The following is a 21,582-nucleotide window of genomic DNA, read 5'->3' as shown; positions in this document are numbered from 1 at the left end:
AGTTTCCATTCAGCTTTTCCAATTGAACACGGCACACAGGGATGTTTTCTCTTGCTCTATTTTTGTATGTTAAGATGATGTGTTTAGAGTGAGAAAACAGACGAGAATGAGCAGGAAGAGTGTGGACAGATTTCTGGGATTATGGCATTAAAATGGGATGAAAGTCAAGGAGCAGGGATAAGCAAGAGAATGAAAAGATCAAAAGAAAAGGTGAAGAGAAGAAGGGACAAGATTTGAGTTGTAATTTTACTAAACCAGAGGATTAATACTGATATATAGAGAGTGATACAGCTGGCACCAGTATGTGTATATTTGTGTGTGTGTGTGTGTGTGTGTGTGTGTGTGTGTGTGTGTGTGTGTGTGTGTGTGTGTGTGTGTGTGTTGCCCAATCATCCTCTTGTAATAATAGCAGGGTGTAAAGGTTATCTGCATCCATAGAAACAGAATCTATCATGTACTGGGCTATATGTTGTCATACTGACCAGAGTCCTTCTTGCTTTCATCAATGTCACAGTGATTCCATTCACAGTGATGTAGAGCTTTCTCAGGTAAGATACACCTGTCACTCCTCTCTCCTCATTTTTCCCCTCCACTGAGAACCAAGGACCTGCACAAGGAACACAACACCATACATAACCACAGATTTAATGAGTGTTAATATTAAGAGTGATATGGTGTATGACTCGGACTCTACCAAGTTGTTGTGCTGTAGCAGGTGTGGACTAAACCAAACTTCTGTGCCGGATCACGTCAAGACGAAAAATCTTTGTTTTCATGTGTTGAAATTCTCTAATTCTCTAATCAATGTCAAAGCTACATTCAGTGGTCACTATTCGGATGTCCCTCCTACCTAAAGCTGTCACAGTCAGTGCATTTACACTTATATAAAAACAGTTCACTGCTGGCTTTTTGCAGTAACTAATGAAGTTATGGTTATTTTAATTTATCATGCAGTTGTAGTGCTGTAGTGAGTTTTGTAATAATTATAGGTGACAAAAATAAAACAAAACCTCTCATGCTCATTTAAATGATAAAACACAATTTTATGAACACTGGATTAATTTGTAGTTGCAATGATAAAAGAAAAATCTGTAATATCACTTGCAAAAATCTAAACCTGTTCCTACCTGTGTTGTTCTTGCAGGTTCTGGCCAGCGTGTAGGTACATGTTCCCATGAAGCTGTAGAACTTCTTGTCAAATGTGTTGTAGTGAGGATCTCCAGATACCACACAGTCCTGAGAGCCTGAGAGAGAGGAACTGTTCAGTTCTCATCTGAATTTGACTCATATCCAGCCACATTTTAAGCTACAGGGATATTGCTATCAACCACTGCAGGGATTAAAGCAAAGAAAAAATCTTTGGACAAACATTTTTTTCGGCCAACTCATAAGCTGTTCACCATCTACCTTTTCATAAAAACCCTTTCTAGGATTTAAAGTAAAACAAAGTGGAAACAGCTGAGAAAACAGCAACCTGTTCTCCTGCTGAACAAGATTATATTTCACCCATTGCATTCACCATTGCTGCTCTTTTCTAAATGAAATGGAAAAGCTTACAGGCAATAATAAGGCATACTGCGGTCTGTATAACCACAGTGGGGTCAGAGGTATAAATGTTCAGAAATGGTTTGTATTTTATTTTAGCACCTTATGGGCTTCAGAAAATAGTTATTAACATTATAAAAACTCAAAAGGTCCACCAGACCGTTGCAGTGACACAGAAAGGATTTTTATTTATATTTATGGTGCTCTTGCCTTGATGACAACATCCAGTCTCAGAATATGAGAAAATGGGTCTCGTTTGTCAGTGATTTTATCTTTTATTATTCTAAATAGGCTATGAAAAGAAATTCAAACCATTTTTAAATTTCTGCTCATCACTATTTGACCAGGAAAAAGAAAAACAGCTTGTATTTAAATTTAATATTTTGTATTTTAAAACGAAAATCAAATAGCCACTTGTCTTTTGGGTGGATTCAATTCAATCTTGTTTGTTTTTTACTCCGGTAGATTTTAATGCACTTACAGTAACATGACGAGTGTAGTTGTCACCTCCAGTTTTCACCTGGTTCACTGTCTCTGTGTGAGCAGCACACACTGATGCTCAGTTCCACCAGAGGTGAAACATGCGGGTCTTTAATACAGAGATCATCATCATAGCCATAATGAAGATCTCTCATTAAGACTTTGCTTTCTTACATTGATTGAACCAACCAAAACCAGCATAATGTCGCTGCCATTTACTTTTAAACAACATGCAAGTGTTTTAGATTCAGAGGTTTGAAGCTGAGCTGCAGGGTTGAGTGGAGGTGTGTGGGGAAGTTTATTTGTGCTGTTAAATGTAACCGCTGTGAAACAATCAGAAAACAAAGTTGTATTGATCTGATTCAGCGGCTTTCTTATTGTCAGCACTCTCTCTCTTCATTCACTCCCTGCGTCGCTCGACCACAGCTAACAAAACAGCGTCCTGTAGCCGCGGAATAAAGGAGGAATAAAGTAGAAGTATTCCTGCCGTGAACAGACTCTCAAAGGAGAGCAGCGCGAAGACAGCTAATAGCAGCAGAGGCTAATGTTAGCTGCTCCTCTCCTTCATCTCGGGGGCGGAGCTGAGTCCTCCGAGCAGCAGGCACAGACAAAGCGGTGGAGAGTTGTGACAATTTAACTCAGTCATTTAGATGCAGTAATGGTCTGCTTTCTTCCAACACCATTTTAACAATTTACAGATATTTAGAAAATGACTCGTGGGCAGCCAATGTCTGATTTGTGTGTTTGTTGTGATAATAATGTAGCCTAGTGTATCACATTTTATATTATTATTATTATTATTATAACTCTGTAATTCCCATCGGATCTGCATTGATCTCATATATGGCCTTTCGGCAGTCCAATTTACGGAAATCGGTCGAGGCGAAGGAAAACTTTAATCACTGTGGTGACTACTGTGATGGAATGAAAGTTAACCCCCTGACCTTTTTAACAAGGAAGAAGAGGAAGACGTTTAATGGAACCATCCATATTTTATCGAGTCAAAAAGGAGGATTTATCTAGGGCATCCTTACTCTCTTACTAAGAGACTATTTGTTTTGATTTTCTATCTGTCACTCAATCACTACTTGTAGCATGATGGGTATAAACTTACCAGTGGGAAAGCAGCCCAGGTCTCCATCCTGGAATTTACATTCGTGCATTGGGGGACATTCAGAGGCCGTACAGGTAACGAAGGGAGCGTCACACCTACACTTCAGCTTACAGTCCTCCACATAAAACTCCTCTCCAGGCTAAGACACACATACAAACATGTGCACAGTGTCAGCAGAAAGACGCCTTAATTATAACAATAGACATAGTAGCAAATATTCATCTAAGGAGGACAGCATGTAAACAGAAAGATGCCCTGAGAAATGTATAAAGCTCTCACGCTCATGCACGCACATGCACACACACACACACACACACACACACACACACACACACACACACACATACACACATACACACACACACACACACACACACACACACACACACACACACACACACACACACACACACACACACACACACACACACACACACACACACACACACTTCCTTCTAGATAGACTTCTCTGTACCTCATAATACTGCCCATTGGTGTATGTGCAGCCACATGAACTCCTCCTAACACATTTGCCGGCACTCAGGACATAGCCAGGATCACACACACAGGCCTCAGAGCAGGGCCCGATGCAGGAGGGAGGTTTCCCAGAACATGTCTCCTGACAAGGGTCTGCACAAGGCTCATAGTGGCTGTTGGGGGGGCAACTCAGGGCTAATGGGAGGATAGTAAGCTGAAGTCAGTGATAGGGAGGGCATAGACTTGACTACTAGCAATTTAGGACTCCTCTAGTACTCTCCTAAATATTGTCTGAGGTAGGAGCTTTTTCTACAGTAAGAAAGTAACAAGTAGTGATGAAAATGTGTAAAATATTTTTACTTATACACCAAATTTGCAAATCCATTTGTTCACCCAACACTCACGGCAGAAGGTTTCATTCCTCCAGGGTCCAATGTTGACCCCACGGTCCTGGCATTCATTGACATAGGCTTCGATGGCCTCACACAGAATGGGCTTGGCTCCATCCAGCTCACACAGGTCAAAGATGCAGTCCTTGAAGTAATTCTGAAGACGCGCATATAGTTTTTGAGTTACAAATTCTCACATCAAAACAGGGAACTGCTTTTAATTTCTGAGTACTCTGTGTGAGTGTGTGTCTTACATTGGGGTTGACTTTGCGGTGACACACAGCAAATGGACCCTTTTTGTCCAGGAGGATGCCACAATATCCAGAGCTCTCATATAGTTCCTGCTCATCTTCATCACATTCAGGGATGGTGGTGTTGGGTTTCTTATTACACCTGTCAATGCAGACAGTCAGTTAGAAAAGCTCTGTGAGTGTTAGTCCCTTGTTATCATATTGATCTGCATCCATTTGTTGGTATGGAGACCCAGTATTCTGTATTTTAAAAAGTTGTATATTGTTTTTTTCTCTTTCTTTTCAACAGTTTTTATTTGAGAACTTGAATGATTTATTATGATTTGGGTGAATTGGCCCTTTACTTTAACAGCTAGTTTAATATAGATAGTCATATATGGGATAGTTGGATTTAGTCTTTGTATGAAGATTGTCTGTACAACTATCTATGTATGCTTGTTTCCATACACATGCCTCTGCAATACTCACTCTGGATCAGTGTTCCAGCTGTCTCCAAAGTCTTTTGGATTGGTGGCCAACAACCCATCTGGTTTACGGAAGTCATCTTTGGTAACTCCATTGTAATCTCCACACAATCCACACAGCTTGTCCTGATAGCTGCAGATTACAAGAAACATTAGTATGATTATCAAATTTTACTGTTAGCAGCATTTCAAAACTTCAATGACAAATATTATTCTGTCTTGGGCAATAATGCCTGTAAAGAGACAGCCTCCAATGATAGCATGTGTTCAGTCTGCACTTACTCTTTGATTACTTTGATATCCATGAAGTGATTTCCATCATAGCGAACAGTCACACCAAAGTTCATGGACACAGTGTAGTGCTTTCCTGACTTGAACACAGACACACCAGGGACTGGTGTAACTGGCAGGTTTGTATTGGTCCCATTCACCTGTATTTGGAGAGCAAGTGTAATCGCATAATCAATGATTATTGACAAAACAGAAACTGTCAATTATTAAAAAGTCTTTGTATAAAATCTTACACTTTAATGTTACAATGGTATTAGGAACTGGAACGGTGCATTTTCAGCAGCGAATGCAAGTGACTCGAAGACAACAGTGTGTTTCCTCCCCCCCATTTCTTACCTGCACAGTGCCACCTTTGAGGATGGAGATCTTCACCATGTGTACATGTACATGTACAGCCTTCAAATAGGAGATAGTGGGCCTGTTAAAGCGATTCTCATTGTCAGCATGGACCTCAAAGTGTGGAAGAGTTGTTTGATTGCAGGGTCCAGACATCAAATAGCTGCAGTTGCCCATGAAGTTGTACTTGCGTTTGTCAAAGGTGGTGTAATGGGGATCACCAGACGCTATGCATGTAGATGTACCTAAGGGAATAACAAATAAGAAACTGTATGTTAGCAGTTATTTTGTTACAAACAGGTTTCACTGGCCTGAGAAGTCATTTTAAGAGTAAGAAGGTGCTAACTAAACCCTCTGTAGAATAACACTGATATTGAAAACAAATCACCCAGGACTTATAGCATATTTCAGAGTGTCAATCTAAAGCCTAAAATATAACTTTCACTTAATAACAAAAACACAATCTAACAGCAGCACAAGTAGAGAAGAATCATAAAGTCAACATACTGACTCAGTCAGTGTAACATTATAAAAAGGCATAGTCTAAAATAATAACTCCTTCATTTTGGATGCAGTTGGACAACAAGTTACCAGACATTATTACCTTTAGGATAGCAGCCTGAAACACCATTAACCTCACGGCACTCTTCAGTTGGGTCACAGGAGTTATCGAGACATTCCAAAGTGTAGTTCCCTGCACAGCGACACAGCTTTGAGCAGCCATCTCCAAATATGATCTCACCAGGCTGGAACACATTTGAACAAAGGATCAGACAGGCTCAGACTTAGGGGATGCAGTAACACTTTAATAATGACAACCAACCTCATAATAGTTATTCTGGTCATCCAGGCAGCCACATTTCTCCAGTGGCACACAGCGGGATCCCTTGAAGACAAACCCTGGTTTGCAGAAGCAGCCACTTATGCAAGAACCAGTACAGTTGGTGGAAGGCTCCTGACAGGTAGGGATACAAGCTGGACCACAGTCTATATACTCTGCATTAGGAGGGCATGGGTCTGTACGGCACAGAGACAAAGGAATTGGTTGAATGGAATATATAAGGGAATATACATTTGAGAATGAAAGAAAGACAATGAGATGAATAGTTCACGAATTCATAATTATTGGAAAGGACATGTCATACTTGGTGGCTTGGTTGTTGGTCTGGCAGTTGTTGGTTTGGGTGTAGTTGGTCTGGCAGTTGTTGGTTTGGGTGTAGTTGGTACTGGAGTTGTTGGTTTATTTCATTATTTTAACAAATGAGAAGAGGAAGACTTTAAATGGAACCATCCATATTATATAATAATCAAAAAAGAAGGAGTTATCTGGGGCATCCTTACTCACTTACTAAAAGACTTTTGATTTTGATTTTCTATCTGTCACTCAATCACTACTTGTAGCATGATGGGTATAAACTTACCAGTGGGAAAGCAGCCCAGGTCTCCACCCTGGAGTTTACATTCGTGCATTGGGGGACATTCAGAGGCCGTACAGGTAACGAAGGGAGTGTCACACCTACACTTCAGCTTACAGTCCTCCACATAAAACTCCTCTCCAGGCTAAGACACACATACAAACATGTGCACAGTGTTAGCAGAAAGACACCTTAATTATAACAATAGACATAGTAGCAAATATTCATCTAAGGAGGACAGCATGTAAACAGAAAGATGCCCTGAGAAATGTATAAAGCTCCCACGCTCATGCACACACATGCACACACACACACACACACACACACACACACACACAAACACACACACACACACACACACACACACACACACACACACACACACACACACACACACACACACACACACACACACACTCCCTTCTAGATAGACTTCTCTGTACCTCATAATACTGCCCATTGGTGTATGTGCAGCCACATGAACTCCTCCTAACACATTTGCCGGCACTCAGGACATAGCCAGGATCACACACACAGGCCTCAGAGCAGGGCCCGATGCAGGAGGGAGGTTTCCCAGAACATGTCTCCTGACAAGGGTCTGCACAAGGCTCATAGTGGCTGTTGGGGGGGCAACTCAGGGCTAATGGGAGGATAGTAAGCTGAAGTCAGTGATAGGGAGGGCATAGACTTGACTACTAGCAATTTAGGACTCCTCTAGTACTCTCCTAAATATTGTCTGAGGTAGGAGCTTTTTCTACAGTAAGAAAGTAACAAGTAGTGATGAAAATGTGTAAAATATTTGTACTTATACACCAAATTTGCAAATCCATTTGTTCACCCAACACTCACGGCAGAAGGTTTCATTCCTCCAGGGTCCAATGTTGACCCCACGGTCCTGGCATTCATTGACATAGGCTTCGATGGCCTCACACAGAATGGGCTTGGCTCCATCCAGCTCACACAGGTCAAAGATGCAGTCCTTGAAGTAATTCTGAAGACGCGCATATAGTTTTTGAGTTACAAATTCTCACATCAAAACAGGGAACTGCTTTTAATTTCTGAGTACTCTGTGTGAGTGTGTGTCTTACATTGGGGTTGACTTTGCGGTGACACACAGCAAATGGACCCTTTTTGTCCAGGAGGATGCCACAATATCCAGAGCTCTCATATAGTTCCTGCTCATCTTCATCACATTCAGGGATGGTGGTGTTGGGTTTCTTATTACACCTGTCAATGCAGACAGTCAGTTAGAAAAGCTCTGTGAGTGTTAGTCCCTTGTTATCATATTGATCTGCATCCATTTGTTGGTATGGAGACCCAGTATTCTGTATTTTAAAAAGTTGTATATTGTTTTTTTCTTTTTCTTTTCAACAGTTTTTATTTGAGAACTTGAATGTTTTATTATGATTTGGGTGAATTGGCCCTTTACTTTAACAGCTAGTTTAATATAGATAGTCATATATGGGATAGTTGGATTTAGTCTTTGTATGAAGATTGTCTGTACAACTATCCATGTATGCTTGTTTCCATACACATGCCTCTGCAATACTCACTCTGGATCAGTGTTCCAGCTGTCTCCAAAGTCTTTTGGATTGGTGGCCAACAACCCATCTGGTTTACGGAAGTCATCTTTGGTAACTCCATTGTAATCTCCACACAATCCACACAGCTTGTCCTGATAGCTGCAGATTACAAGAAACATTAGTATGATTATCAAAGTTTACTGTTAGCAGCATTTCAAAACTTCAATGACAAATATTATTCTGTCTTGGGCAATAATGCCTGTAAAGAGACAGCCTCCAATGATAGCATGTGTTCAGTCTGCACTTACTCTTTGATTACTTTGATATCCATGAAGTGATTTCCATCATAGCGAACAGTCACACCAAAGTTCATGGACACAGTGTAGTGCTTTCCTGACTTGAACACAGACACACCAGGGACTGGTGTAACTGGCAGGTTTGTATTGGTCCCATTCACCTGTATTTGGAGAGCAAGTGTAATCGCATAATCAATGATTATTGACAAAACAGAAACTGTCAATTATTAAAAAGTCTTTGTATAAAATCTTACACTTTAATGTTACAATGGTATTAGGAACTGGAACGGTGCATTTTCAGCAGCGAATGCAAGTGACTTGAAGACAACAGTGTGTTTCCTCCCCCCCATTTCTTACCTGCACAGTGCCACCTTTGAGGATGGAGATCTTCACCATGTGTACATGTACATGTACAGCCTTCAAATAGGAGATAGTGGGCCTGTTAAAGCGATTCTCATTGTCAGCATGGACCTCAAAGTGTGGAAGAGTTGTTTGATTGCAGGGTCCAGACATCAAATAGCTGCAGTTGCCCATGAAGTTGTACTTGCGTTTGTCAAAGGTGGTGTAATGGGGATCACCAGACGCTATGCATGTAGATGTACCTAAGGGAATAACAAATAAGAAACTGTATGTTAGCAGTTGTTTTGTTACAAACAGGTTTCACTGGCCTGAGAAGTCATTTTAAGAGTAAGAAGGTGCTAACTAAACCCTCTGTAGAATAACACTGATATTGAAAACAAATCACCCAGGACTTATAGCATATTTCAGAGTGTCAATCTAAAGCCTAAAATATAACTTTCACTTAATAACAAAAACACAATCTAACAGCAGCACAAGTAGAGAAGAATCATAAAGTCAACATACTGACTCAGTCAGTGTAACATTATAAAAAGGCATAGTCTAAAATAATAACTCCTTCATTTTGGATGCAGTTGGACAACAAGTTACCAGACATTATTACCTTTAGGATAGCAGCCTGAAACACCATTAACCTCATGGCACTCTTCAGTTGGGTCACAGGAGTTATCGAGACATTCCAAAGTGTAGTTCCCTGCACAGCGACACAGCTTTGAGCAGCCATCTCCAAATATGATCTCACCAGGCTGGAACACATTTGAACAAAGGATCAGACAGGCTCAGACTTAGGGGATGCAGTAACACTTTAATAATGACAACCAACCTCATAATAGTTATTCTGGTCATCCAGGCAGCCACATTTCTCCAGTGGCACACAGCGGGATCCCTTGAAGACAAACCCTGGTTTGCAGAAGCAGCCACTTATGCAAGAACCAGTACAGTTGGTGGAAGGCTCCTGACAGGTAGGGATACAAGCTGGACCACAGTCTATATACTCTGCATTAGGAGGGCATGGGTCTGTACGGCACAGAGACAAAGGAATTGGTTGAATGGAATATATAAGGGAATATACATTTGAGAATGAATGAAAGACAATGAGATGAATAGTTCACAAATTCATAATTATTGGAAAGGACATGTCATACTTGGTGGCTTGGTTGTTGGTCTGGCAGTTGTTGGTTTGGGTGTAGTTGGTCTGGCAGTTGTTGGTTTGGGTGTAGTTGGTACTGGAGTTGTTGGTTTATTTCATTATTTTAACAAATGAGAAGAGGAAGACTTTAAATGGAACCATCCATATTATATAATAATCAAAAAAGAAGGAGTTATCTGGGGCATCCTTACTCACTTAATAAAAGACTTTTGATTTTGATTTTCTATCTGTCACTCAATCACTACTTGTAGCATGATGGGTATAAACTTACCAGTGGGAAAGCAGCCCAGGTCTCCATCCTGGAGTTTACATTCGTGCATTGGGGGACATTCAGAGGCCGTACAGGTAACGAAGGGAGCGTCACACATACACTTCAGCTTACAGTCCTCCACATAAAACTCCTCTCCAGGCTAAGACACACATACAAACATGTGCACAGTGTTAGCAGAAAGACGCCTTAATTATAACAATAGACATAGTAGCAAATATTCATCTAAGGAGGACAGCATGTAAACAGAAAGATGCCCTGAGAAATTTTTAAAGATCTCACGCTTGCGCGCACACGCACTCACACACACACGCACACACACACACACACACACACACACACACACACACACACACACACACACACACACACACACACACACACACACACACACACACACTCCCTTCTAGATAGACTTCTCTGTACCTCATAATACTGCCCATTGGTGTATGTGCAGCCACATGAACTCCTCCTAACACATTTGCCGGCACTCAGGACATAGCCAGGATCACACACACAGGCCTCAGAGCAGGGCCCGATGCAGGAGGGAGGTTTCCCAGAACATGTCTCCTGACAAGGGTCTGCACAAGGCTCATAGTGGCTGTTGGGGGGGCAACTCAGGGCTAATGGGAGGATAGTAAGCTGAAGTCAGTGATAGGGAGGGCATAGACTTGACTACTAGCAATTTAGGACTCCTCTAGTACTCTCCTAAATATTGTCTGAGGTAGGAGCTTTTTCTACAGTAAGAAAGTAACAAGTAGTGATGAAAATGTGTAAAATATTTTTACTTATACACCAAATTTGCAAATCCATTTGTTCACCCAACACTCACGGCAGAAGGTTTCATTCCTCCAGGGTCCAATGTTGACCCCACGGTCCTGGCATTCATTGACATAGGCTTCGATGGCCTCACACAGAATGGGCTTGGCTCCATCCAGCTCACACAGGTCAAAGATGCAGTCCTTGAAGTAATTCTGAAGACGCGCATATAGTTTTTGAGTTACAAATTCTCACATCAAAACAGGGAACTGCTTTTAATTTCTGAGTACTCTGTGTGAGTGTGTGTCTTACATTGGGGTTGACTTTGCGGTGACACACAGCAAATGGACCCTTTTTGTCCAGGAGGATGCCACAATATCCAGAGCTCTCATATAGTTCCTGCTCATCTTCATCACATTCAGGGATGGTGGTGTTGGGTTTCTTATTACACCTGTCAATGCAGACAGTCAGTTAGAAAAGCTCTGTGAGTGTTAGTCCCTTGTTATCATATTGATCTGCATCCATTTGTTGGTATGGAGACCCAGTATTCTGTATTTTAAAAAGTTGTATATTGTTTTTTTCTCTTTCTTTTCAACAGTTTTTATTTGAGAACTTGAATGTTTTATTATGATTTGGATGAATTGGCCCTTTACTTTAACAGCTAGTTTAATATAGATAGTCATATATGGGATAGTTGGATTTAGTCTTTGTATGAAGATTGTCTGTACAACTATCTATGTATGCTTGTTTCCATACACATGCCTCTGCAATACTCACTCTGGATCAGTGTTCCAGCTGTCTCCAAAGTCTTTTGGATTGGTGGCCAACAACCCATCTGGTTTACGGAAGTCATCTTTGGTAACTCCATTGTAATCTCCACACAATCCACACAGCTTGTCCTGATAGCTGCAGATTACAAGAAACATTAGTATGATTATCAAAGTTTACTGTTAGCAGCATTTCAAAACTTCAATGACAAATATTATTCTGTCTTGGGCAATAATGCCTGTAAAGAGACAGCCTCCAATGATAGCATGTGTTCAGTCTGCACTTACTCTTTGATTACTTTGATATCCATGAAGTGATTTCCATCATAGCGAACAGTCACACCAAAGTTCATGGACACAGTGTAGTGCTTTCCTGACTTGAACACAGACACACCAGGGACTGGTGTAACTGGCAGGTTTGTATTGGTCCCATTCACCTGTATTTGGAGAGCAAGTGTAATCGCATAATCAATGATTATTGACAAAACAGAAACTGTCAATTATTAAAAAGTCTTTGTATAAAATCTTACACTTTAATGTTACAATGGTATTAGGAACTGGAACGGTGCATTTTCAGCAGCGAATGCAAGTGACTCGAAGACAACAGTGTGTTTCCTCCCCCCCATTTCTTACCTGCACAGTGCCACCTTTGAGGATGGAGATCTTCACCATGTGTACATGTACATGTACAGCCTTCAAATAGGAGATAGTGGGCCTGTTAAAGCGATTCTCATTGTCAGCATGGACCTCAAAGTGTGGAAGAGTTGTTTGATTGCAGGGTCCAGACATCAAATAGCTGCAGTTGCCCATGAAGTTGTACTTGCGTTTGTCAAAGGTGGTGTAATGGGGATCACCAGACGCTATGCATGTAGATGTACCTAAGGGAATAACAAATAAGAAACTGTATGTTAGCAGTTATTTTGTTACAAACAGGTTTCACTGGCCTGAGAAGTCATTTTAAGAGTAAGAAGGTGCTAACTAAACCCTCTGTAGAATAACACTGATATTGAAAACAAATCACCCAGGACTTATAGCATATTTCAGAGTGTCAATCTAAAGCCTAAAATATAACTTTCACTTAATAACAAAAACACAATCTAACAGCAGCACAAGTAGAGAAGAATCATAAAGTCAACATACTGACTCAGTCAGTGTAACATTATAAAAAGGCATAGTCTAAAATAATAACTCCTTCATTTTGGATGCAGTTGGACAACAAGTTACCAGACATTATTACCTTTAGGATAGCAGCCTGAAACACCATTAACCTCACGGCACTCTTCAGTTGGGTCACAGGAGTTATCGAGACATTCCAAAGTGTAGTTCCCTGCACAGCGACACAGCTTTGAGCAGCCATCTCCAAATATGATCTCACCAGGCTGGAACACATTTGAACAAAGGATCAGACAGGCTCAGACTTAGGGGATGCAGTAACACTTTAATAATGACAACCAACCTCATAATAGTTATTCTGGTCATCCAGGCAGCCACATTTCTCCAGTGGCACACAGCGGGATCCCTTGAAGACAAACCCTGGTTTGCAGAAGCAGCCACTTATGCAAGAACCAGTACAGTTGGTGGAAGGCTCCTGACAGGTAGGGATACAAGCTGGACCACAGTCTATATACTCTGCATTAGGAGGGCATGGGTCTGTACGGCACAGAGACAAAGGAATTGGTTGAATGGAATATATAAGGGAATATACATTTGAGAATGAAAGAAAGACAATGAGATGAATAGTTCACGAATTCATAATTATTGGAAAGGACATGTCATACTTGGTGGCTTGGTTGTTGGTCTGGCAGTTGTTGGTTTGGGTGTAGTTGGTCTGGCAGTTGTTGGTTTGGGTGTAGTTGGTACTGGAGTTGTTGGTTTATTTCATTATTTTAACAAATGAGAAGAGGAAGACTTTAAATGGAACCATCCATATTATATGATAATCAAAAAAGAAGGAGTTATCTGGGGCATCCTTACTCACTTACTAAAAGACTTTTGATTTTGATTTTCTATCTGTCACTCAATCACTACTTGTAGCATGATGGGTATAAACTTACCAGTGGGAAAGCAGCCCAGGTCTCCATCCTGGAGTTTACATTCGTGCATTGGGGGACATTCAGAGGCCGTACAGGTAACGAAGGGAGCGTCACACATACACTTTAGCTTACAGTCCTCCACATAAAACTCCTCTCCAGGCTAAGACACACATACAAACATGTGCACAGTGTTAGCAGAAAGACGCCTTAATTATAACAATAGACATAGTTGCAAATATTCATCTAAGGAGGACAGCATGTAAACAGAAAGATGCCCTGAGAAATTTTTAAAGCTCTCACGCTCATGCACACACATGCACGCACACACACACACATGCACACACACACACACACACGCACGCACACACACACACACACACACACACACACACACACACACACACACACACACACACAACACACACACACACACACACACACACACACACACACTCCCTTCTAGATAGACTTCTCTGTACCTCATAATACTGCCCATTGGTGTATGTGCAGCCACATGAACTCCTCCTAACACATTTGCCGGCACTCAGGACATAGCCAGGATCACACACACAGGCCTCAGAGCAGGGCCCGATGCAGGAGGGAGGTTTCCCAGAACATGTCTCCTGACAAGGGTCTGCACAAGGCTCATAGTGGCTGTTGGGGGGGCAACTCAGGGCTAATGGGAGGATAGTAAGCGGAAGTCAGTGATAGGGAGGGCATAGACTTGACTACTAGCAATTTAGGACTCCTCTAGTACTCTCCTAAATATTGTCTGAGGTAGGAGCTTTTTCTACAGTAAGAAAGTAACAAGTAGTGATGAAAATGTGTAAAATATTTTTACTTATACACCAAATTTGCAAATCCATTTGTTCACCCAACACTCACGGCAGAAGGTTTCATTCCTCCAGGGTCCAATGTTGACCCCACGGTCCTGGCATTCATTGACATAGGCTTCGATGGCCTCACACAGAATGGGCTTGGCTCCATCCAGCTCACACAGGTCAAAGATGCAGTCCTTGAAGTAATTCTGAAGACGCGCATATAGTTTTTGAGTTACAAATTCTCACATCAAAACAGGGAACTGCTTTTAATTTCTGAGTACTCTGTGTGAGTGTGTGTCTTACATTGGGGTTGACTTTGCGGTGACACACAGCAAATGGACCCTTTTTGTCCAGGAGGATGCCACAATATCCAGAGCTCTCATATAGTTCCTGCTCATCTTCATCACATTCAGGGATGGTGGTGTTGGGTTTCTTATTACACCTGTCAATGCAGACAGTCAGTTAGAAAAGCTCTGTGAGTGTTAGTCCCTTGTTATCATAATGATCTGCATCCATTTGTTGGTATGGAGACCCAGTATTCTGTATTTTAAAAAGTTGTATATTGTTTTTTTCTTTTTCTTTTCAACAGTTTTTATTTGAGAACTTGAATGTTTTATTATGATTTGGGTGAATTGGCCCTTTACTTTAACAGCTAGTTTAATATAGATAGTCATATATGGGATAGTTGGATTTAGTCTTTGTATGAAGATTGTCTGTACAACTATCTATGTATGCTTGTTTCCATACACATGCCTCTGCAATACTCACTCTGGATCAGTGTTCCAGCTGTCTCCAAAGTCTTTTGGATTGGTGGCCAACAACCCATCTGGTTTACGGAAGTCATCTTTGGTAACTCCATTGTAATCTCCACACAATCCACACAGCTTGTCCTGATAGCTGCAGATTACAAGAAACATTAGTATGATTATCAAAGTTTACTGTTAGCAGCATTTCAAAACTTCAATGACAAATATTATTCTGTCTTGGGCAATAATGCCTGTAAAGAGACAGCCTCCAATGATAGCATGTGTTCAGTCTGCACTTACTCTTTGATTACTTTGATATCCATGAAGTGATTTCCATCATAGCGAACAGTCACACCAAAGTTCATGGACACAGTGTAGTGCTTTCCTGACTTGAACACAGACACACCAGGGACTGGTGTAACTGGCAGGTTTGTATTGGTCCCATTCACCTGTATTTGGAGAGCAAGTGTAATCGCATAATCAATGATTATTGACAAAACAGAAACTGTCAATTATTAAAAAGTCTTTGTATAAAATCTTACACTTTAATGTTACAATGGTATTAGGAACTGGAACGGTGCATTTTCAGCAGCGAATGCAAGTGACTTGAAGACAACAGTGTGTTTCCTCCCCCCCATTTCTTACCTGCACAGTGCCACCTTTGAGGATGGAGATCTTCACCATGTGTACATGTACATGTACAGCCTTCAAATAGGAGATAGTGGGCCTGTTAAAGCGATTCTCATTGTCAGCATGGACCTCAAAGTGTGGAAGAGTTGTTTGATTGCAGGGTCCAGACATCAAATAGCTGCAGTTGCCCATGAAGTTGTACTTGCGTTTGTCAAAGGTGGTGTAATGGGGATCACCAGACGCTATGCATGTAGATGTACCTAAGGGAATAACAAATAAGAAACTGTATGTTAGCAGTTATTTTGTTACAAACAGGTTTCACTGGCCTGAGAAGTCATTTTAAGAGTAAGAAGGTGCTAACTAAACCCTCTGTAGAATAACACTGATATTGAAAACAAATCACCCAGGACTTATAGCATATTTCAGAGTGTCAATCTAAAGCCTAAAATATAACTTTCACTTAATAACAAAAACACAATCTAACAGCAGCACAAGTAGAGAAGAATCATAAAGTCAACATACTGACTCAGTCAGTGTAACATTATAAAAAGGCATAGTCTAAAATAATAACTCCTTCATTTTGGATGCAGTTGGACAACAAGTTACCAGACATTATTACCTTTAGGATAGCAGCCTGAAACACCATTAACCTCACGGCACTCTTCAGTTGGGTCACAGGAGTTATCGAGACATTCCAAAGTGTAGTTCCCTGCACAGCGACACAGCTTTGAGCAGCCATCTCCAAATATGATCTCACCAGGCTGGAACACATTTGAACAAAGGATCAGACAGGCTCAGACTTAGGGGATGCAGTAACACTTTAATAATGACAACCAACCTCATAATAGTTATTCTGGTCATCCAGGCAGCCACATTTCTCCAGTGGCACACAGCGGGATCCCTTGAAGACAAACCCTGGTTTGCAGAAGCAGCCACTTATGCAAGAACCAGTACAGTTGGTGGAAGGCTCCTGACAGGTAGGTATACAAGCTGGACCACAGTCTATATACTCTGCATTAGGAGGGCATGGGTCTGTACGGCACAGAGACAAAGGAATTGGTTGAATGGAATATATAAGGGAATATACATTTGAGAATGAAAGAAAGACAATGAGATGAATAGTTCACAAATTCATAATTATTGGAAAGGACATGTCATACTTGGTGGCTTGGTTGTTGGTCTGGCAGTTGTTGGTTTGGGTGTAGTTGGTCTGGCAGTTGTTGGTTTGGGTGTAGTTGGTACTGGAGTGGTTGGTTTATTTCATTATTTTAACAAATGAGAAGAGGAAGAATTTAAATGGAACCATCCATATTATATAATAATCAAAAAAGAAGGAGTTATCTGGGGCATCCTTACTCACTTACTAAAAGACTTTTGATTTTGGATTTTCTATCTGTCACTCAATCACTACTTGTAGCATGATGGGTATAAACTTACCAGTGGGAAAGCAGCCCAGGTCTCCATCCTGGAGTTTACATTCGTGCATTGGGGGACATTCAGAGGCCGTACAGGTAACGAAGGGAGCGTCACACATACACTTCAGCTTACAGTCCTCCACATAAAACTCCTCTCCAGGCTAAGACACACATACAAACATGTGCACAGTGTTAGCAGAAAGACGCCTTAATTATAACAATAGACATAGTTGCAAATATTCATCTAAGGAGGACAGCATGTAAACAGAAAGATGCCCTGGGAAATTTTTAAAGCTCTCACGCGTGCGCGCACACACACTCTCACACACACACACACACACACACACATACACACACACACACACACACACACACACACACACACACACACACACACACACATACACACACACACACACACACACACACACACACACACACACACACACACACACACACACACACACACACACACACACTCCCTTCTAGATAGACTTCTCTGTACCTCATAATACTGCCCATTGGTGTATGTGCAGCCACATGAACTCCTCCTAACACATTTGCCGGCACTCAGGACATAGCCAGGATCACACACACAGGCCTCAGAGCAGGGCCCGATGCAGGAGGGAGGTTTCCCAGAACATGTCTCCTGACAAGGGTCTGCACAAGGCTCATAGTGGCTGTTGGGGGGGCAACTCAGGGCTAATGGGAGGATAGTAAGCGGAAGTCAGTGATAGGGAGGGCATAGACTTGACTACTAGCAATTTAGGACTCCTCTAGTACTCTCCTAAATATTGTCTGAGGTAGGAGCTTTTTCTACAGTAAGAAAGTAACAAGTAGTGATGAAAATGTGTAAAATATTTTTACTTATACACCAAATTTGCAAATCCATTTGTTCACCCAACACTCACGGCAGAAGGTTTCATTCCTCCAGGGTCCAATGTTGACCCCACGGTCCTGGCATTCATTGACATAGGCTTCGATGGCCTCACACAGAATGGGCTTGGCTCCATCCAGCTCACACAGGTCAAAGATGCAGTCCTTGAAGTAATTCTGAAGACGCGCATATAGTTTTTGAGTTACAAATTCTCACATCAAAACAGGGAACTGCTTTTAATTTCTGAGTACTCTGTGTGAGTGTGTGTCTTACATTGGGGTTGACTTTGCGGTGACACACAGCAAATGGACCCTTTTTGTCCAGGAGGATGCCACAATATCCAGAGCTCTCATATAGTTCCTGCTCATCTTCATCACATTCAGGGATGGTGGTGTTGGGTTTCTTATTACACCTGTCAATGCAGACAGTCAGTTAGAAAAGCTCTGTGAGTGTTAGTCCCTTGTTATCATATTGATCTGCATCCATTTGTTGGTATGGAGACCCAGTATTCTGTATTTTAAAAAGTTGTATATTGTTTTTTTCTTTTTCTTTTCAACAGTCTTTATTTGAGAACTTGAATGTTTTATTATGATTTGGGTGAATTGGCCCTTTACTTTAACAGCTAGTTTAATATAGATAGTCATATATGGGATAGTTGGATTTAGTCTTTGTATGAAGATTGTCTGTACAACTATCTATGTATGCTTGTTTCCATATACATGCCTCTGCAATACTCACTCTGGATCAGTGTTCCAGCTGTCTCCAAAGTCTTTTGGATTGGTGGCCAACAACCCATCTGGTTTACGGAAGTCATCTTTGGTAACTCCATTGTAATCTCCACACAATCCACACAGCTTGTCCTGATAGCTGCAGATTACAAGAAACATTAGTATGATTATCAAAGTTTACTGTTAGCAGCATTTCGAACTTCAATGACAAATATTATTCTGTCTTGGGCAATAATGCCTGTAAAGAGACAGCCTCCAATGATAGCATGTGTTCAGTCTGCACTTACTCTTTGATTACTTTGATATCCATGAAGTGATTTCCATCATAGCGAACAGTCACACCAAAGTTCATGGACACAGTGTAGTGCTTTCCTGACTTGAACACAGACACACCAGGGACTGGTGTAACTGGCAGGTTTGTATTGGTCCCATTCACCTGTATTTGGAGAGCAAGTGTAATCGCATAATCAATGATTATTGACAAAACTGAAACTGTCAATTATTAAAAAGTCTTTGTATAAAATCTTACACTTTAATGTTACAATGGTATTAGGAACTGGAACGGTGCATTTTCAGCAGCGAATGCAAGTGACTCGAAGACAACAGTGTGTTTCCTCCCCCCCATTTCTTACCTGCACAGTGCCACCTTTGAGGATGGAGATCTTCACCATGTGTACATGTACATGTACAGCCTTCAAATAGGAGATAGTGGGCCTGTTAAAGCGATTCTCATTGTCAGCATGGACCTCAAAGTGTGGAAGAGTTGTTTGATTGCAGGGTCCAGACATCAAATAGCTGCAGTTGCCCATGAAGTTGTACTTGCGTTTGTCAAAGGTGGTGTAATGGGGATCACCAGACGCTATGCATGTAGATGTACCTAAGGGAATAACAAATAAGAAACTGTATGTTAGCAGTTATTTTGTTACAAACAGGTTTCACTGGCCTGAGAAGTCATTTTAAGAGTAAGAAGGTGCTAACTAAACCCTCTGTAGAATAACACTGATATTGAAAACAAATCACCCAGGACTTATAGCATATTTCAGAGTGTCAATCTAAAGCCTAAAATATAACTTTCACTTAATAACAAAAACACAATCTAACAGCAGCACAAGTAGAGAAGAATCATAAAGTCAACATACTGACTCAGTCAGTGTAACATTATAAAAAGGCATAGTCTAAAATAATAACTCCTTCATTTTGGATGCAGTTGGACAACAAGTTACCAGACATTATTACCTTTAGGATAGCAGCCTGAAACACCATTAACCTCACGGCACTCTTCAGTTGGGTCACAGGAGTTATCGAGACATTCCAAAGTGTAGTTCCCTGCACAGCGACACAGCTTTGAGCAGCCATCTCCAAATATGATCTCACCAGGCTGGAACACATTTGAACAAAGGATCAGACAGGCTCAGACTTAGGGGATGCAGTAACACTTTAATAATGACAACCAACCTCATAATAGTTATTCTGGTCATCCAGGCAGCCACATTTCTCCAGTGGCACACAGCGGGATCCCTTGAAGACAAACCCTGGTTTGCAGAAGCAGCCACTTATGCAAGAACCAGTACAGTTGGTGGAAGGCTCCTGACAGGTAGGGATACAAGCTGGACCACAGTCTATATACTCTGCATTAGGAGGGCATGGGTCTGTACGGCACAGAGACAAAGGAATTGGTTGAATGGAATATATAAGGGAATATACATTTGAGAATGAAAGAAAGACAATGAGATGAATAGTTCACAAATTCATAATTATTGGAAAGGACATGTCATACTTGGTGGCTTGGTTGTTGGTCTGGCAGTTGTTGGTTTGGGTGTAGTTGGTCTGGCAGTTGTTGGTTTGGGTGTAGTTGGTACTGGAGTTGATGGTTTAGGTGTAGTTGGACTGGGAGTTGATGGTTTAGGTGTAGTTGGTCTGGGAGTTGATGGTTTAGGTGTAGTTGGACTGGGAGTTGATGGTTTAGGTGTAGTTGGTCTGGGAGTTGATGGTTTAGGTGTAGTTGGTCTGGGAGTTGATGGTTTAGGTGTAGTTGGACTGGGAGTTGATGGTTTAGGTGTAGTTGGAGATGTAACCGGTGGTAGAGGTGTTGTTTGCTCAGCTGTGAATTGTGAAGATGTGTCATTGACACAGCAAATACTTCAAATGGTGTGGAGAGTTACTAGAATTTGCTCTGGTCAGTTTCTCACCTTTGCAGGTCATGACACACACGGCATCAATAGCAATATCTGTCTCAGGAGTTTCTCCATAGGTACCCACTATCACAAACTGAAATACATATAAATGTGACAAGAAAGTTAATTTAAACCTATGCACTCACATTGAGAGTAACACAAATTCTGGTACTTACCTGAATGGCAGCAGATCCCAGGTAGCGGACTTGTGCAGGTTTCCAGGCTTGGCCCTGATTCCCCTTGACAGTGAAAAGAGCAGGTCCAAGAGTTCCACCT

At 41.3% G+C, this 21,582-nt stretch overlaps 1 protein-coding gene across 1 annotated transcript in view; it reads right to left on the bottom strand.

Annotated features, from left to right (window-relative positions):
* zanl (zonadhesin, like) overlaps nt 1–21,582 on the bottom strand; it is a 55,519-nt gene that overhangs the window by 21,236 nt on the left and 12,701 nt on the right. The window contains exons 8-53 of the mRNA XM_062444527.1: nt 21,483–21,580; nt 21,322–21,400; nt 20,897–21,233; nt 20,588–20,831; nt 20,369–20,510; nt 19,765–20,009; nt 19,420–19,568; nt 19,143–19,271; nt 18,678–18,816; nt 18,439–18,580; nt 18,033–18,229; nt 17,550–17,688; nt 16,128–16,372; nt 15,783–15,931; nt 15,505–15,633; nt 15,040–15,178; nt 14,801–14,942; nt 14,395–14,591; nt 13,937–14,075; nt 13,339–13,532; nt 13,120–13,261; nt 12,516–12,760; nt 12,171–12,319; nt 11,893–12,021; nt 11,428–11,566; nt 11,189–11,330; nt 10,783–10,979; nt 10,360–10,498; nt 8,939–9,183; nt 8,594–8,742; nt 8,316–8,444; nt 7,851–7,989; nt 7,612–7,753; nt 7,206–7,402; nt 6,769–6,907; nt 6,171–6,364; nt 5,952–6,093; nt 5,348–5,592; nt 5,003–5,151; nt 4,725–4,853; nt 4,260–4,398; nt 4,021–4,162; nt 3,615–3,811; nt 3,140–3,278; nt 1,128–1,244; nt 483–607 (exon numbers count right to left, since the gene is read on the bottom strand). Coding sequence (XP_062300511.1) covers nt 483–607; nt 1,128–1,244; nt 3,140–3,278; nt 3,615–3,811; nt 4,021–4,162; nt 4,260–4,398; nt 4,725–4,853; nt 5,003–5,151; nt 5,348–5,592; nt 5,952–6,093; nt 6,171–6,364; nt 6,769–6,907; nt 7,206–7,402; nt 7,612–7,753; nt 7,851–7,989; nt 8,316–8,444; nt 8,594–8,742; nt 8,939–9,183; nt 10,360–10,498; nt 10,783–10,979; nt 11,189–11,330; nt 11,428–11,566; nt 11,893–12,021; nt 12,171–12,319; nt 12,516–12,760; nt 13,120–13,261; nt 13,339–13,532; nt 13,937–14,075; nt 14,395–14,591; nt 14,801–14,942; nt 15,040–15,178; nt 15,505–15,633; nt 15,783–15,931; nt 16,128–16,372; nt 17,550–17,688; nt 18,033–18,229; nt 18,439–18,580; nt 18,678–18,816; nt 19,143–19,271; nt 19,420–19,568; nt 19,765–20,009; nt 20,369–20,510; nt 20,588–20,831; nt 20,897–21,233; nt 21,322–21,400; nt 21,483–21,580 — 7,514 coding nt within the window. The remainder of the gene's footprint in view (nt 1–482; nt 608–1,127; nt 1,245–3,139; nt 3,279–3,614; nt 3,812–4,020; nt 4,163–4,259; nt 4,399–4,724; nt 4,854–5,002; nt 5,152–5,347; nt 5,593–5,951; nt 6,094–6,170; nt 6,365–6,768; nt 6,908–7,205; nt 7,403–7,611; nt 7,754–7,850; nt 7,990–8,315; nt 8,445–8,593; nt 8,743–8,938; nt 9,184–10,359; nt 10,499–10,782; nt 10,980–11,188; nt 11,331–11,427; nt 11,567–11,892; nt 12,022–12,170; nt 12,320–12,515; nt 12,761–13,119; nt 13,262–13,338; nt 13,533–13,936; nt 14,076–14,394; nt 14,592–14,800; nt 14,943–15,039; nt 15,179–15,504; nt 15,634–15,782; nt 15,932–16,127; nt 16,373–17,549; nt 17,689–18,032; nt 18,230–18,438; nt 18,581–18,677; nt 18,817–19,142; nt 19,272–19,419; nt 19,569–19,764; nt 20,010–20,368; nt 20,511–20,587; nt 20,832–20,896; nt 21,234–21,321; nt 21,401–21,482; nt 21,581–21,582) is intronic.

The sequence above is a fragment of the Scomber scombrus genome, chromosome 23 (genome assembly GCF_963691925.1).
Source record: "Scomber scombrus chromosome 23, fScoSco1.1, whole genome shotgun sequence".
In the NCBI taxonomy this organism is placed as follows: Eukaryota; Metazoa; Chordata; class Actinopteri; order Scombriformes; family Scombridae; genus Scomber; species Scomber scombrus.
Note: the sequence above shows the minus strand (reverse complement) of the source record. Positions and strands in the feature narration are given on the sequence as shown.